The sequence below is a fragment of the Scleropages formosus genome, chromosome 8, assembly GCF_900964775.1.
Source record: "Scleropages formosus chromosome 8, fSclFor1.1, whole genome shotgun sequence".
Classification (NCBI taxonomy): domain Eukaryota; kingdom Metazoa; phylum Chordata; class Actinopteri; order Osteoglossiformes; family Osteoglossidae; genus Scleropages; species Scleropages formosus.
In genome coordinates this window covers 4,100,440-4,119,337 of record NC_041813.1, presented here as the reverse complement: position 1 = coordinate 4,119,337, position 18,898 = coordinate 4,100,440, and the positions used below count along the sequence as shown (strand labels likewise).

The 18,898-nt window shown below is 40.9% G+C and overlaps 1 protein-coding gene across 21 annotated transcripts in view; it reads right to left on the bottom strand.

Annotated features, from left to right (window-relative positions):
* The window catches only part of nrxn1a (neurexin 1a), a 330,335-nt gene that overhangs the window by 204,668 nt on the left and 106,769 nt on the right, over positions 1–18,898 (bottom strand). For 15 of the 21 annotated variants that reach the window (XM_029254386.1, XM_029254388.1, XM_029254396.1 and 12 more), the window contains 4 exons: positions 14,434–14,735; positions 12,723–12,746; positions 11,385–11,546; positions 4,939–5,377 (listed from right to left, as the gene is read on the bottom strand). In XM_029254386.1, coding sequence (XP_029110219.1) covers positions 4,939–5,377; positions 11,385–11,546; positions 12,723–12,746; positions 14,434–14,735 — 927 coding nt within the window. The remainder of the gene's footprint in view (positions 1–4,938; positions 5,378–11,384; positions 11,547–12,722; positions 12,747–14,433; positions 14,736–18,898) is intronic. The other 6 variants (XM_029254392.1, XM_029254395.1, XM_029254400.1 and 3 more) reach the window with 1 other exon arrangement.

Genomic DNA, 18,898 nt, shown 5'->3' with positions numbered 1-18,898 from the left:
CAGTCCATTACATCCATTACATCTTTCTCATCGTTATCTTTGGCTTTTGTGTTAACAGTTCAGCGGGACACTCCCACGCTAAAAGTGTTGACGGAGGGAGGTGTCCAGCTTATTTATTTTATCCAGATCAGACCGAAGCAGCTGAATAACTACCAACTAATTTTTTTTTTTTTTTTTTTTACATATTCAGCAACAATGTCTATGGCTTATCCAAGTGCAGCAGCTTATCCTGCATACCTTAAGGGCTTGTCTGACACTCAACTGGTATATACAGTAAGCTTAAAAAGTAGGGTCTTAGTTGTCTGTGTTTCACAGCTGACTTCCTGTTAAAACTGAATTAAATGCTAAGGATTTTGCTGTAATAAATCTGAATGCAAATTCTCCCTATGGCTGCCTGCTGAGACAACCTTCACAACCTTTGTCCTGGAAACCCAGTTTGAACAAAGAGCAGCAATACAGCATAGAGTAGTGTCCGAGTTTCACAGCTTTTAATATGATCTAATACGATTTAATAGGATCACGATGTGTTTCAAAAACTTTTCATTGTTTTGAGATCTGTAATCTTCACACTATGATGTGATTACATTGGCATTACTTTATCAGACGCTTTTCTCCGAAGCGACTTCCAATGAACTCTATGTAGTGTTATCAAACCACACCTTATTCACCGCGGTGACTTACACTGCTAGATACACTACTTACAATGGGTCACTCATCCAAACATCAGTGGAACACACACTACGGGTGAACCTGCACAGCATGTCTTTGGATTGTGGGAGGAAACCAGAGCATCCAGAGGAAACTCACGCAGACATGGAGAGAACATATGAACTCCACAGAGAATGAGCAGGGATCGAAGCCACGTCTTCCGACAACTACTGTATTATTCAATGCCTTTAGTACATCTGTCACTAACTAGACCAAGTCCAAGTGAGAACATCATCTTAAAAACTTCACTAAAATTTACATTTTTATAAAGGGCAAATTGTGTCTATTTTTAAATAATTATCTAATCAACTTTCAAAATATTTAATTTTCTGCTACAGAATATTAAAAAAAAATTCTTAAAAGATTTCACAACTAATATTCCGTTACTGTTGCTGAAGTATTTCAAGAAAGCTTGCTAAGAATGGACTAACATAAAATCATTTTACACATCATCTGCAGGAAATCAATTTGCAATGGAAAAGAAATGTTTGAAAGCACAAACTGCCTTACAGTGCTTGGAAACAAAGACCAAATTTTTTATAGTTGTTTACTTGCTCTTGAAATGTGACTCTCTCATGTGCTTTAAAAGAGTAAAACATGTTTCACAAATTTGCCTAATTTATTCAGAACAGCAGCAAACAGAAGTATCAAGGACAATAAAATGAAAGTTTTTTTCTCCAGCTTTTTTGTAACAAGTATAAAGTAGAAAACAATGCTTTGCCTGTAAATTTAACCTCTTGTTTGCCTGCTTTATAAATTAAATTATATCTACACTTGATTTCATTATTAACATATCTCACCGACATTTTATTTGCAGTGGGAGAAACAAAGAGGGCAATGGGGGGGGGGGGGGAGATAAAAAATTAATGCAAATGATTGAAAATCTCTGAAGTCTCTGCTTCAATACACATCTGCTCTGTTTTTATTTGTCAGACTATGAGAGTCTTGGCAGTAGAGTCCTGACTTCAAAATACAGAACAACGGGGTGGGGGCGTCAAATGTCATTACTGTGCAGTTCGGTAGAACTCTGTACGCAAAGCAATGATGTCTTGTGAGAGACAGGCTCCAGTTGCCATGGCAACTCAGCCCGAGCAGAAGGTGTGGCAAAATGGGAGATTCGGGAAAACAAAAACAAACATGAAGGTTCGTTTTAAACAGCATGTTATGACTATTTTTAGAATACACCTGTATTAAGATATGCATACATTCCTAACATAAGGATGTGATGAGTCTCCAGTGACTAAGTTAACATTTGAGAAATTCAGAATTTTAAACTGTATCATGTATTAGCAACAGCCAAAGTCATAATTTCCTTAACCTAATATTGAACTGTGTGACTCAAATCAGTTATTATTCCATCTGTGAATTTTAAAAAGGACATTATACCTATTGTAAAATTACAGGTTTCGAAGTCTTTTAAAAATATACAGTAACATGTTTCATAGAGTATGTTTGTAGATGTGCCCTTGAACCTCAGGTCCATCCGGAAAGCGAAAAATGATAAACAGCAGCAGACAGTGGACAATAAAATAATCAGTTACTACAGCTGGAAGAGATGAACACATATTACTCTTTAAAATACTTCCACTATGAATCTATGAGAACTAGGAGAATTACACCATGAGAACTCTGGCAGAGGCCTTTTTTGAGTTCTCAGGTGGTAGAGCATTTAATGTCCAGAGGCCATTTGGGACCACAATCTCAGTTGCACGTCATTTTCCTGGGTCAGAACAGTTCATTGTTCTGTAAAGGATATATTTGTTGTCCTTGGTAACGGAACAGAAATTGCACTGGAGGAGGAAAAAAAATGCATTTCTGTGTTAAACTGCCCTCTGGAACACTGAACCTACATTCTGTTTGCTCAAAGCCAAATATTTATCAGCGAGTCCTCATTTGGATGGGAGTTTTTGCTTGCTGCCGTGGTTATCAGCATGGGGTCAGCCAGTCTCAGTCTTCATCTTCAACCCCCCCTCGCTCTCTCCATCCCTCCCTCGCTGTCCCTCTCTCACCCTCAGCACAAAACAATGACGCAAGGGCCCGAGCCACAGCTGTGCCCGTGGACACAAACGCCACATTTAGCCATTTAGCCACTCACTGTCAAAAAGTCGGGACTAAAACTCAACAGTGGATGAGGGCAACAGAGCGGGATTCGTAACATTTTTTTATTCCTATACGTGTATTTATTACTAATGAAAAGCATACGAGGGGGGCGCTGTGGGCTTGGCCTGTGCCTGCTCTCTGGTGGGTCTGGGGTTCAAGTCCCGCTGGGGGTGCCTTGTGATGAACTGGATTCCCGTCCTGGGTGTGTCCCCTCCCCCTCCAGCCTTTTGCCCTGTGGTGCTGGGTTAGGCTCCGGTTAGCCGTGACCCTCACTTGGGACAAGCGGTTTAAGATAATGTGTGTGTGTGTGTGTGTTTCCATTTCTACTGTAAAGCAGTAAATTAAGGGATAGGATCACTTTCCTACAACCTTGGTGTTTACCCCTGTCCTCTACATTTTGTCTCTCCAAAACAGGCGTTAGATAAAATCAAATGTATAAATTATGTAGAAATCCTTTGTTCATCCACATTCTCTTTCTCTCTCTCACACACACACACTTTAAATATAATATATATATACACACAAACACACACAGTCTATAGGACTGGTCAACACAAGGCTTAAAAACTATGAGTAAATCAGGGCATGTACACAGATAAACATATGTGCACGTGTAAACTGGGCAAAACCTTTTTGGAACTAAAATCATTGCGCTTCTATATCAGGAGGAATTAATCTAACTGGTAAAAGGCATGACAGCATATAGTGCACACTGAAGAAAAACACTTTTGGAAATGAAGTACTGCATAATGATATATTGCATACTGAGTGGCAATATAACATTTACTGTTAATACTAATAAACAAATATGAACATTCAATGGCACAATAACAAGTAAAACTCAGAGAAAAATGGGAGACGTTAACTTTTTATGGCATGCATAACCTTGAAATAGTTACTGAAATAATACCACTTCCAGACTCAGTTCACACCTGATCTCTTAAGTTCATGTAAGGTGTAAATGTTCATGCTCTATAACTTTAAGATGATGTCCAGATAAACGTTTACGCAGCTACTCCTGTAGTGAAACAAATGTTTATATGTATCTCAAAATAAATATATACATATATTACAAGGAAGGTGATCAGCAATTGTGGATATTCTGATAAAGTTTTATGCAGCTACACGTGTGATGAACATTGGTTCATATGGTGGAAGCAAACTAACTGCACTTTAGAATCACACGTCTGCATCAAAGTGTCTATTTCTGCTAATGTAATGAACATGTATGTTCTATGAGATGTACGTCGCTCTGGAGAAAAGCATCTGCTACATGAATGAATGAAATGATTAATCATAATATTAATTATTTCAGAAGCTGGGCGTGGTGTTGGATGTAATGAAACCATGTAATTTCTAGGTACAGTGGTGGTGGGTGGGATCTTGCTAATTTGTGCCATGACATTGCTGCGTCTCCAAGTGCAAACAGTGGAAAACGATGACTTGGATAAGCAAACTGGGGAGCGGTGGAGGAGTCTGGCACTAGAATTTGGAGGACTCACAGCAGGAGGCGAGACCAGAGCGTCCTGTCCTGTCAGCAGGATGCTGGATGGGCCAGGCCCTGCAGCGGGTGGCAGCAGGACAGGGCCACCAAATGTACTGCTTTTCTTAGCAGAATCAAGCTGACCTACTGGTAATGGCAAGCATGGTGGATTGAAAATGGTTTACAGGGTACACAGTGCTGCTTATGGAACTTAAAGGCATACATCTCCGTGGGGAAGGGCATGTGGAACGTTATGTACGCTAACATGATGTGCTTGTCTGCGTGTTGAAACACGGTAGGCGTGTGGTGCACGCTTTTAAATCGGAATGTGTACACATGTGAGTGTCAGGAGCATTACCTCCCAGTCTTGAGGATCCAAAACAAATTGCCAGGTGTAAGAGAGCAGCTGTACACCTGGGGAACGTGCATTAGCCCTCCTGCTCCAGGGAAACACACAGCTGAACAAAATGGGCCGATCTGCATGTCAGATTGTAAACATTGCTAGTCACCCTGGGAAAATGGCACCTTGTTATGTATATAAATAATTTCATGGCTGAAGTTTGGGCATAGGGGAAGTATGAATGCGGAGTGAGGTAAATGTTGGGAGCCGTTTTCCAGTTTTCTATGTTTGAGCAGGAGGAAGGTACCTGATCTTCCATCCCGCTGGAAATCCACGTGGTACCACTCGCCATCATTGACCTTCTTATTGACGGCTCGGGTCTTGGTTGTGCCAGAGCCCATGTCTAGCAATAAGTAGAGGTGGCCATCCAGCATCTCAATGGCGAAGAAGTCCACTTTAAGCGTCTGTGGGTTCTTGTTGTCCTTCTGCTGCTTAGGCTTGCCATGGCTGAATAGCAACAAGCCATTGGGCTCTGTGGTGCGGAAGTCAAAGGAGATGGAACCTGTCTTCTTGGCGTTCCACTTGTGCAGTGTGATGAAGGACTCGGGCGTCTCAAAAGTGATCGGGTCCAGATTGGCTACATTCTCACACTTGAAGGCCACCACACCATGAATCTTCATCTTTGGGTCCCCTTGCTTGGCCAGTCTGGACAGCTCCAACCGCACATCATTGTTTTTATACACAACCTGCGGAACAAAGGAGAGGATGAAACACCATTAACATTTCCCAATCTTCATCATCTGACAAAACATTATTGTCAAGCCCATTACGACAGGAATTGCTCTAAAGAAGAACAGACCTGATATTTCTGACAGAAGAGCAAAGAAAAATCATAACTAGACTTAAACAAAACCCCCTTACTGAAAAACCCTAGGAGTTGTTAACGTTCACCTAATATCTCAGTATGTCAACCTTCACCAATTCTCCTTCCGCACAGAAAAAGGATGAAATGATTGCAAAACCCTATACTGTTCCATCAGTGGTACTATAAACAGGAGAGCAGCTCTGTCCAAAGGGAATGCGCATTGTTGGAGTGATGATACTCCATATGAAGAGAAGCAGTAAAGGAGGTTATAATGGTCAAGTGAGCCACAGCTTCTCTCTCAGAGAAAGGAGGGGTTTGTGTCTCAGACACGCGGTACTTCGCATTCGCTAGCCCAGAAAGCCACAATGAAGTCCACAGAGGGACTCTGGGCCACTCTGAAAACATAAATCTGCACGCAACCAGAATGGACCCAATGGAAAAGCTTAAACTGTAGGGTGAACTGGGAACTGTGCGGCGTGACGGATGCACACTAGTCAACAGGCAGGGGTGCTCCACATGGCAGTAGATGCAATCACACGCAGACCAGTGTTTGTCACATCGGTTCAGCTGAAATCAGGACGGTGGGTTCTTCAAATCACTGACCAGTGCTGTAGTTTCCCTAAAAATGTTGTAAAAACATTCACTGAGTGTCCTGTGCCTCCAGCTCTGGACCACCATAACCCCAACTATATAAAGCGGTTACTGATAGCGAGTGAGTGATATTTTTTTTTGCTGTTCTTATTTTAATTTTGGTAAATTTTGTTATAATTCTCAATGAAAGTGTAGAAAATTTCATCCGGCTGCGGGCATACAATAAAACACTGATAAAATAGTGCGCAGACACATTTTAAATAGCATTTCAAAGGCAGCACAGCACAAGCGAATACAAGGGTACAGAGACGTTTACAAGGTATAGTACGAAGCAATTAAGATTCAGTGCTATTCTTTTTGCAATATTATCCAACCATCATGCTCTCAATGACTTTCCCGCACTGAAGTATAAACTGGCAATAGCTTCTGCCCGATGCTTCACCAGTTACAAATCCCAGTGCTCTTCCAGAGCAATACAACATAATGTGAATCACACCTTTGCCAGATCCAAACTAGTGAAACGCAGAGACAATAAAGGAAACGTACGATTCTGGTTACGAAGTTGTGAGACAAGAATTTCCTGGTTCTCAATTAAATGTTTTTCTAATTGCCTTGTGATAATTAGTGTGGTCTTATGTGTTAAATCATGAGTGATCCCACTTATGGGTTGTACAAATTAAACGCACACTCCGATGCAATTCAGTCAAGGGCATGTGGAACTCTTCTGCCAGACATCATCACTTTGTGTGCAGAGTGCGCAGCTGAAGCCTGGGGAACTCAATACAACACTGGAACACATTGCAGGTGTAGGGAAGTCAGGAGGTATACAAAAATGCTGATCAAGCCCGTTGTTGGGTCTCAGGTTGAAATATAATTCTCTGGATGATGGATGTGCTTTTTCAAAAGCATTCCCTTAACATCTACATTAATCAACTATGCCCACACTAACAGTTCAGCCCAACTGGTGGATACACAGACCTGATGAATTTTTAAAATTGCTCTTGGGGGATTTGGGTGGGTTTATTTATTTATTTTTTTGTAAGTAGAGGCAAGTGACAGTGAACTCTGATTTCTTCATACAGCTAAAATTGCTTACTTGGGATGGGGCACCATCAAACGCAATATCTATGTGAAAGGACATATAACTTTTAATTGTCACAGCAGATTTGAGACAATGAGGCAAAGCAGTAATGCTGAACCTCTGCAAAGTCTCCCTCTCCACCACTATGGCAGAGAAAGGAACTGAATAGGATCTACCAACTGCTGAGGCACCAGATGCACTGCGAGAAAATATTTCTAAGAGGCAGCAGTGCAAATGATTCAGCAATAAAACACAAGGGGCCACGTCAGGAATACCGATGCAATAAAAAGGACAACCATTAAATATTAATGGGATACACAGAGTATAAATCATAGAGCACAAATAACTGACTGAATCTGTTTATCTGATCAGTTTTATTAGCTTCCTATTTGTTTAAGCTTTCAGCAATGCAAAGATTTGTATAAGGGTATTATCAGTAATTCAGTTAGATGTGTTTTATGTACTGATTGCAAAATTAAAGAATTTTGTGAAGGCTCCCAGCTACAGTACACATTGTTGAGTCTCAGAAATGCATTATTCTTAAGATTGCTGAGTTTATTTACTTTCACACACACACACACACACACACACACACACACACACATTTTCTGAACCGCTTGTCCCATTCTGGGTCGAGGGGAGCCGGAGCCTACCCGGCAACACAGGGCGTAAGGCTGGAGGGGGAGGGGACACACCCAGGACAGGACGCCAGTCTGTCGCAAGGCACCCCAAGCGGGACTCGAACCCCAGACCCACCGGAGAGCAGGACCTGGTCCAACCCACTGTGCCACCGCGCCCCCCTTTATTTACTTTCATTGGGGGTATTTATGGAAAAGAAAAGAGCAGTAGCTGCTTACCCACTGAATTTGCAGCTGTCATTAATCCACTTTGCTAATGGATTAACCTATGACTCTCCGCAAGTACACTTCCAGTAAAATTGAATCCACTTTTCACAAAGTTTTCCATTAAGAGGTACTGTGTGCAGCACTAGCACAGACGACCAAAAATTAACCATTGTTTGACACAATGAGCTTCAGACTCGAACAGCATCAGATGCATAGAATGGGCATATATATATATATATAAAATATATTTCTTTTGACATAGGTATGCAGCATCGATTAATATCTTGACCTTTGGAGCTTGATAGCATGTTGCTCTGCATATCCGAAGGGCAGCATATCAAATATGAACCGAGGGATCTGTGACTGTTAGATTGACAATCGATCTATTATTCAAATTAATTCTCTCACCAAACTCAGCATCGCTTCAGTGCTGGAGCTTCTGAAATTTTTTTCTAATTTTTGATTTTCAGTGGCTGCGGCGTAAAATGTGCATGCATTCGCACGTGCGTGTGTGCGTAAAAAAGAATATCTCTGAATTGAACAAGAACTGCAGGCTTCAACAGTGGCATGAATTTAGAGAACCAGTTGGAAGGACAACATTGTATAGCATATGACAGGACAGTAACCAGTTAGCGTCTAAAAAATAAAAATGACTGCATGAGCTAACCGTAAATAAGGAAATCATGAAAGGACTTCCACTGATCTGTTCAGTTTCCCGTGTTTGGCATGTTTCCATGTTTGGGTGTTTAACATGGAGGAGTATATTTTGGATGCCTATGCATATCAAGGATGTCCTGTAAATCTCAAAACAGGGTGCATAAACTCATCCTTCTACGCTCTGCTAAGACAGTTACTGCGGAGTAGAGCCAGACAACCTGCGGCCTCATGAAAATGCCTTTCCTCCCTGACAGTAAGTTTAACGCCTAATGGCTCCTCCCTTGAAAGAGATGGATAGCAAACAGGGATAAATAATTATCTTGCCTCCCCTTCAACTGACACTCCTTTGTGTTGAGAGGCAAGTAAATTGGCTTAACAATCGCCTACAAAAGGACACTTCCTGTGGGACCCTGTCAGCAAGATGGAACACAAATGTGAGACTATGTTGACATCAGCAATCTGCCTACGTCCCACTGTGGGCGTCTGACAAAGGGGGGGAGGAGGCACTGTAAATCACAACAATGTTTGCAATAATTACAGGTTTTGCTTGGTGACTTGACAGGCTCCATGAATGACATATATAGACAGAGACATAGACAGAGATGCATATAGAAACTAATCACCCCGAATGTTAAGTACTACCGCCTCCAATAAACTGTTACAGATCAGAAGACATAGCAAAGGTGATCTGCAGAAGGTAGGAACCAAAGTAGTGTTTTAAAGAAAAGACCAAATTTGGTCCTGGAAGTGTAAAAGGCAATCGATAACGGTCACAAGACAAAGGGCAGCGTTTATGCAGGAGAAACGGCCAGGGCAGTGACTGTCTAGATAATACCAAGGCTATTGCTTTATGAACTTCCCAGCAGCAATCAAAAAGGACTGTGACTGCAGCAATGCAGAATTCAAATAAGTGTGTTCAGCACACATGTCCATCAAAAACCTTACATGTAATAAGCCAAAATGTGCACAACTGCAGCACATTGCCCACTGAGACAGATTAACATTAAGGACAATACCGCCGTTACAGAAACTGTAGCATCTGAACTATTGTTTGCTTTACAGGATGGCCACATAAACAGTTCCAGATGAGAACATCACTAAAGTGAATTAAGTGTAAACTAGGATAAGAGCTGAGCTAATGTGCGACCCACAAGTCCCTGAAAGACACAGGGCTACAATTACGTTGCATAACTTGTTTGGGAAACACATCCGATGCAATTTGGAGGAGAACCCAGGATGTGTACTTAGCACTGCATTAGCCTCTCAGCAAAACATGCTGACGAGATGTCCATTCCAACACTACTGTAATTGCAAGGTCCCACTGGCAGGAAGTGGAAGGTCTATCGTTTACAAGACCTAAGCAAATTCAGTTTAAGGAAAAGGGAGAGATCTTCTGGAGGAGCAAATCAACTCCCAGACCATTAGCATGTTAGAATGACCAGCTGACAGGAGGGAAACTAAATATTCAATACAAACAGTGTGTCAGTGTGACATTATCCATTTTCCCTCCATATTTTATGAGATTTCCATTATGCACATATGTAACTTTTATACACGTACCATCTGGTTCTGGGCTTCTAGTGATACCTTTCATTTCTTGGGGGGGGGGGAAATGAAGTACCATGCAACCTGTCCCTGGAATCTTCACAAGTAGCTGCAGAACAGCAGACTAGTCGTCGTTCTGTTTAATCTCTCTAAATCATGCCCATGATCAGTCTAAATTGGTTTCCCATAAGTTCTGTGGCAAAAGCTATGGAGCCCTGGCGTTCTCCTAATATGAAAAAACAACATTTTGCTAAAGGTTGAAAAAGACAGACTGAGGGAACAAGACATGTTTTAATGTGACCGAGTGCCTCTTCTCTTTTCACCTTTTAAGATCGAGGAGCAAAATACAGAATTAACATGGCTTTTCTACAAGTTAACACTCAAACCTCGCGAAAGGGAAAGGAAGAAAAAAACTGACATTCCATCCGCAACGCTCTGCTTGTTTAAAAAGAGGCCTCCGGAACTTTCTGTGAAGTAACGCGAGGATGAGCACTTCAGCTGGAGGTGAGGCCAGAAATGTAGGGCGCTGTAGAACAGCGGACAAAAATAGGTTTAAAGGAAGACGGAGAAATAAAAACATTTCAAATTAAAAGATAAATGAGGGAACCATTTAGCTGCACTTCTACGATTTGCTTCAAGGAGTCCTGCTGTTTCCCATGTGAGACCACATAAAGACCATTTTTAAGGTCAGTCTGCATTAAACATCAAATGTAAATTTAATAGCAGGTTTAAAAATATAATGGCTGCAAATGCAGAAACGAAAAAGGCTTTCTTTGTTCAGAGTGCACTGAAGTTGAGTGCCATGTGTTGAGAGCTCATTTCCAGACCTTGCCATTGCTTCCATAAGGCACAAAGACATGCAATTTAATGTGGTACACATACCACAGTTCACACATATAAATAAAACATACATATTGGTTGAGCTTTTCGACTTGTACGTAATCATACTTATTCCTTTAACTTTCAGGTAAAGACATATATTGGCTGTACAATTATGAACACGCTAGATTTAAACAATGTAGAGGTGCACTTTGTTTTTTTTTTTTTTTTTTTTTTTAATTATGACAGTAAGATTAACTTCTGTGGAAGAGGAAAAATGTCTTCTAGTGCTTTGTAAAGAGCAGGTTTACTCTACTGAGAGGGGAAAGACACAAAGCATTGTTATTTACCTCCTTCAGACAACCCATAAAGTTGTTGCTAACGGGTGATCCGGGCAAATCCGCTGTACTAGGACTGCCTCCGACATAGAAAAAGTCATCGGAGCCTAGCATGGTGTAGTCCTCTTGCGTATATCCAGTGGTGGTGAGAATGCCATCAACGGATATTGTTACCTAGACAACAAAGCACAGGGAAAGGACACGCTATACTCAGATACCTATAAGCAGCAGTCCGCCTCGAGTTTATTTCTCCTGTTCAGCCCTAGAAGTTTTGTCCTATATTTTGTTCAATTTTTTCTTTTCTTTTTTTTTTGTCTGAAACCCATTTTCATGTCTGTTTCTTTGTTCTGGTATTTATTTTGTCCAGTTTGGTATTGAATTCTAATCTGCAAGCCCCCGTGGAAACACGAAACTTATAAGGGAGTTTACCGATTATTCAGACTATGGTGTTAGTATTGCCCCTACTGCAACTCAAAAGGAATTTAGCAGACACAAAAATGGTGTTAGTAGAATGTATTCTAGGTTAGTTTTGCTAGGTTATATATTAGTAGGTTTAGCAATTTTTTTCTACATAAAAAAGGAAAATAAAATAATGTTTGGCGTGCTACTGGGTTAGGGCAAAAGCACAAGCAATTAGAAGCACCACAACAAACTGCAGTAATTAATGTGTCCCGCCCCCTCCCCCCCCCCCCAAAAAAAAAAACATGCCATAGTTTTTCATTTTGCATGCGTACACGCAAAAGGAAAACTTTTTTCAAAAAACCTGCACGCCCCCCCCAAAAAACGGCGCAAACAAAAATAATAAAAAATTTTTTTTAGAAAGTCCGATCAAGACACCGCCACCGCACCAAGCACATGCAAAAGCAAGGAGGTGTGCCGAAAAAAGTGGGATAATAGGAATTTTTTTTAAAAAAAGAAAAAAACACAGACAATCACATTTATCAAGTGAGGTTCATGGACCAATGGGCGGCTGGGACATCGCAGCAGGCAGTCAGAAGGCATGCCATGCAAAGTGAATGGTATCAGAACTGGCTGAGCCAATGAGAAATCAGGCCAGCCAGCCAGGAGAGTCCTCCTTGTAAACCACTGCTTGATGCAAAAGGCTTGAAACGATGCTCCTAAAAGGGTGAATCAAACAGAATTGGACAGGAAACAGGTAAAATAAGGAAGGTAAAAAACCAACGGATGAAAAGAAAAATCAAAAGAGTTGAAAAGTAAGCAGAAGAGTACCAACCGCAGTTCCCCTTTTTGTTAATGATGTCTACGGTAAAAGAAAGGAAAGGAAAACACGGCAAACCCAAACTAAGAAACAATTAGAATGATATCTACCGAACAATGTAGTTTGTTTACCATAGCGTGTCCAATGCCTGAGTGCTTTGTGGAAAAGGGGGGAGAAAGGAAATTAAAAACTGTGAACAGAATAACGATTGTTACTCAAAAAACGATATGATGGTCACTAACAGGTTAGTACATTTTTTTTTTTTTTTTTTTTGAACGTTAGAAGGTAACTGTTAGTAGAATGACACATTCCATGAATGACATGTTAGTTTTCAAAGCATGTTAGTAACATGGGAAAAAAGGGGCAAAAAGAAGGTTACGAGAAAGAAGCAGACTAACAAGAATGCTCCACAGTGTTACCAGCGCTGAAATTTGCGACTCCCTATAATGCAGACAGAGACTCAACAATATGGACCCCGTCTAACACTCTGCTCTACCAACCTCTCGCTTGTCCCCCGACACAACTATGACTGACAGACATTAAATGGTTCATAAGAGAGAATGCCTAAAGCACATCAGCAGACCCTCTTTAACGAAAGTCCATTGTTTCATTTTTTGCTGCCATTGCATTTAAAATCGTCTCTAATTGGATCAGCATTGCTTCAGATTGGAAGGTGTCCAATTCCCAACGCCTGTTAATCGCAGGTAACTCCCACACCTCCTGTGGTCGTATTGATGAACTTTAGGATCACTTTACTGCAATGAGACAAAGCAAAGCAGATCCTGACAAAGAATGGGTACAATGGAGATCTGCCATTTCCTCCAATAAGCATGCACCTGAAGTATCCACTCAACTCATTTTATTTAATACTAGTCATTACTTTACAATGTTTACTTTATCATTACTGTAACATTTTCAGAGAGACTGTCATTTGCAAAGTGAATTTCCCACAGTCTGAGCAGGAACAAATCTAGCTGGGCTTTTTGTGACCTTGCACACTGCTCTGCAGAATTGCAATGCAGCACAGACATCTTATCCTAAGGAATATGTGTTAAAAGTGTTCAAAATATTTTGAAACAGAATATAATAGGAGCATTTTGGTTTGAATTTCTTCAGAGTTGACACAAGTTACAACTTATCGGATATGTAGCATTTCATTAAGATTTAAATGAATTTGTGAAGTGTAAGAGTTTTTCTGGACCCGGCGCTGGAACAATTAAAATGCTTAGCTGTATCAAGGCTCGACATGCTAGAATAAAGAGAGCGTGAATGAAGCAGTCTGGGGTAAGGACCCACAGGTCGTCAACGAGGGTCTGCTAATTGCACAGGGGTCAAAGCTAAAGCTCTGCTGTTCGTTGGCGGAAAGACATAATTAAAAATGGCAAGCAGAAGGCAGGCCTGAAGGACAGGACTTGGTGGGAAAAGTCAGCCTGCGCACAAAAAGTGCATTTTATAACAAGGCGATATTCCGTTAGATGCAGCAAGCTGAGAGAGAAAGGTGCAGCAAGGTGAGGCAGAAAAATGCTGCCATTAAATCCCAGTGAGGAACCTGGGTATTTCATTAGACTCCAAATACTTTCGGTAGAAAAGCCCTCATTATTAGTACACCATAGTGGCTTTCCAAAACCACCATTCCCCTTTACAACAAGCTACTTTTAAGTACCCGTAAAAGTCTAGACATGTCCCTGCTCAAATGTAGTACTTAAATATTTAGCTTGTTTTACATTTTATAAATATTATACATACATAAATAGATATATCAAACTGTCTGTGTAACAAGCCTTATATTTATACGATTTATGTCATTGTTTTTTCTTCTCCCATCATCCGTTGCACTGTTACCTGACGGAGATTCCGTGTTACTTTGACATCATGCCAATCATTGTCATTAAATTTCCCATTCACCGGCTCCACCAGAGCTTCGAAGGCCCCCGAGCCCAAATTAATGACGAGTGAGACGGCGCCGTTTTTCAGCGCCAGGTTGACGTAATCAGCTGATTTGCCCGTGTGGAGCATGAGGCCATTGCGTTGCAGCGTCTTGAAGGACAGCGTGATCTCATCGCTGCTGCTCTGGATGGGGTTCATGGACAGGTCATAGCAGAAGTACTCCGAACCCCGGAAGGTGGCCACATACTCTTCCTTCCCTAGAAGGAGACAGATAGAACAAGAGAAGTTAAGAGCAGCGGTCTACAATGGAGCGGTCACTGTTGGAAATGAAGGTGGCCATCCTGCAGGTAGCCGGTGACACCATGGTCAGAAAGACCTAAAATTCTGATGTTAAGAGTGCAAGATAAAAAAAAAAAAAAGAGATAGTCAAAGCATGCCATATGGGGTACCAAGGTGGTAGCGAGGGACCACATTCACAAACCTACACTGAGACTCTCTGGTGGGTACTCTAAGTCCGACCCCTAAGGACTTAGACACATTTTTACCACTATTAAAAAGACAGATCCTTTAAAAAAAACTTCAGGAAAAATAGCAGTGAGATTCAAAAGAGCTGCCTTGCAATCAGCAATACATATTTCATGAATGTGCTTATTAATCTCAAATGTCAGGATCTGGAGATGGAAATATTTAAATAAAGTCCATTTGGAAAGATGGCAATAACTAAATCAGGCGTATTACAGGACAATACACCCATTTCCATGTTATTGGAAACAGCACCTCTTTTGGTGCTCTAAGCCCACTGCTCTCAATGAGTAAAAACTCAAGCGAGAAAGAAGACTTTTTTTTGTGAATGTGCAGAGGGACAAAGACCACTAATTTGCAGCACAAACTCAGTGTTTGGAAAAGTGATTGGATGAGTACAGATAAAAATATGTTCTCATGGTCAATGCTTCCATACTGTGGCCATTCTGTTGTATAGGTCAGCGCTCGCACTCGCATCAGTCGCACATCAGTCGTCAGGAGGACACTTTCAGACAGACAGAATGAAAGCATCGCTTCAGCGAGAAGTGGGACTCTCCAAGCCACGTACAATTACTCTCTACAATGTGTATCAATTTTCAAAGCCTATAAAAGCAACGTGCCATTCTATAAAGTGCAGCCATTTATCGGCAGATTGTTTTCATGAAAAGAAGAGGATTCAACTCTTCAGTAAACAAAAAAACGGTATAACAGCAGAGTAGAGTGTCATATCAATATACTGTATTGTCTCTGAGCTGGAAACCAACCCAGTGGATGGATAAACAATTGTAGAACTAGTCAACACTACAAATATACAATGGTTTTGTTAGGGACTTGTCACTTTTTCCAGCATTCGCATCAGGTACACTTCAGTCGCTGATTAGATGAGGTGCAATTTGCCTCTTTCTCCTCTTCTATAAGGGCATTGTGATCTGGATGTCTATTAGTGATGCCTTGTATAGATGACCGACCCCTCGCTCTGTGAAACTGTCCAGCAAACCAATTTTTATGAAACCACAGTATGCATCAACCATGTTGGTAGCGTCTCTCAGTCTGACAATCAATGCTGTGCTGGGCTGCAAGCTGCAGAATATCAGTCAAATCAACAGCATAAAAAAATCTTTGCCTGTATTTGAAATACATAAACTGCTTTTCCAAAAGCAGTGTGTGCAAACTCCAAAGAGTTGATTCTTCAATGATCAACAAAGGGTCCTAGAAACCTTCATAAGTAGCTCTGCAATCATGTTGCAGGTCTCCCTTCTTCCACACAGTCCATCACAAACATTCGAAAACACAACCAGCAAAGAGGCACAATGGATATTTTCAGTCTTTTTTTCTTCTTTTTTTAAACTTAACACAGCAGCCGTGTGCAACAGTGCTGGGTTTTACCTATCAAATCTTAAAATGTAAAAAAGGAAATGGAACAAAACAGCTGAACATGTTTCTGTGGGGGGAATCCAAAATAACCTCATGGAGGTAAAACTGCTTGGAAAAAAATTCTCTTATTTTGTGCACTTTCCAAATCCCAACAGCGTGCTGCTAAGCATGATCCTTTCAGTGGGTAACATGGTCTTTCCCTTTAGTGTGCATCCTTTCCTCAATCAGTTTCTCAACCGTTGTTGCTGAAAACCCTCAACCATTGACCCATTTGATATTTTCCCATGTGCTTCTCAAATTCAGCATTTCAGGCATCTATGCTGCCACTGCCAAATCACATAGCTGGACACATCCTTTTCCCTTATTCACAATGGCAGAAAAAATGGTAAGAGAGCACAAAGCTGGAAAACAGCAAATAGCATTTGTAAAACATTTGCAGGCTCCATTTCACTTCATTATATCCTCTCTGCTGAAACCTTACTGTCATTTCGATTAATGCTGATTGCCATTTAATAACACCTGTAATTAAAGGTGGCACTCTCTTTTCCCTTCATTAATGGATGTGCAGGACATGCACTTGTGGTTCAAAAGATGGGATGTATATCGATCGAATTGAGGTAGTAACAGCATGTGCTCTTCAGATGTAATTTAAAATGCAAATAAAAAGTATCGAGGCAGTAAGGGAGAGGCTTTGAACAATATCACTTAACTCATTCTATAGGATAATGGAAATTAAAGGAAAAAATTAAATCTGACAATCTGACTCACTGAAACACAAAAAAGCTGATCAATGCGATAATAGAGAAAAAAGCTTACTAAAATCTTCTTGTGAAACAGAGAATTTAAGATAGTTTTCTAACATTCTTCCCATTTTAAATATATGAATACGCATTTAAGAAGTACAAAAAGCTGTCTCAACCACTCCATGAACTACATCAATGAATTGTAGTCTCATCTGTGCTCAAAAGACTAACTGTTTCTTCAAATACCCTGGCCCTTTTCATGTGGATGTGGTTCAGACATCAGTGCACCACTGACACGAATGTTAGATTTGCTGTTACGGCTTGTAAAGGTTTAAAGGAGCTACTTCAGTGCAAAATATAGCTGTTCAAATTCATGGCTCGGAATAGCAAGCCTTGAGAAGTGGACAAAGTGTAAAATAAGTTTATAGCGCCTGTGCATTGCGTCTGAAATGAAAACTGGGCTTGGCCTGGAGGAGAGACTCCCGCTAACGAATCAATTTTGAGCAACTGTATTCTGCACAAAATTACTGCAGCAGTCACACATCCAATGTCAAGTTTGTATAATATGTCAAATGGTGTTTCATGAGCTTCAGAAAAGCAACTGCTAAGCAACCAATAAATAACTGACAATTGCGTGCCACAGTTGATGCTGCAGGAAAAAGGGCTGATGGAACGCTGTCTTATGTAACCCACACGCCAGATGTGGCTGTATAATCTGGAAGCAGTTTGCCACCAGTCACTGACATCAATTACACCTGGGGGCAAGCGGCTTATTGTCCCTTTACAGAACGGGCCTTGTGAGTGCATCGCAGATGCCGCGGCATCTGACGGAAGATGTCACAGCCGGCAGGTCGCAGCAACACCTTTTGTTTGCTCCTTTCCTTTTCCCAAATCCAGCTGTTCGCTGTCTCACGTCAGCAGTATGGTCCTAATGGCTCACAAATTAAGTGTCACGCTATGTTGTAAACCGCTGCAAGGGAAGAAGATAATAATGACTTACAAAAGGCTTGATTAATTATTAATAGGAACAGTTTCGTTTACAGCGTGTGTTCTGGTACAATCAGCATCAGGCTCTACCTTACTGGAAACGTGTAAACACTAATGCAGAAGCATGACTTCATTATCTCTCAGTCAACTCCAGGCTTTTTCAAAGTGCAAATTAAACTTTTTGTTAAGGATAGTAAGATGCAGTCATAAATGCACACCACAATTCTAAATGCTCCAACTATATATAAGTGTATATAGCATTCCAGCATTTTCCGTGCTCTTGTAATGCAATCGATGTTTACGTCATGCTGAGAAAATATTGTTTGACGAGAGCCCATTCAGTTTCTTCCTGCATTCCCTCATTGCTCCTGCACCTCTTTCCTCCAAAACCCCTCACTCCCTGGTCTCAGCCTCTTCTTATGATTTATTCAGAAAGAAATTTTCTCCAAAGCAACATACAATGCAAGCTTTGAATACTATGCTGAGACTATTTTATATAAGAAAACTAAGATTATTAACCTGTTTTCACTGCAAAAAATTTTTACTGACGCAATTCAGGGTAAGTACTTTGCTCAAGGTACAACAGCTTTAATGTGGATTCAAACCCTGGTCCAGTGATTGGAAGGTAAAAGACCCGAACAATACACTACCTGATGCCTCTTCCCATGAAATCCATACTGCTATGAAAGCGACAGCCCAATAAAAGCTGTCTTCCTGTGAAGACCTCTTTCCCATGAAAACTATTGTGTGTCCAGGGTTTGAGAAGAATTACTGGGGTAACATGGATGATTGAA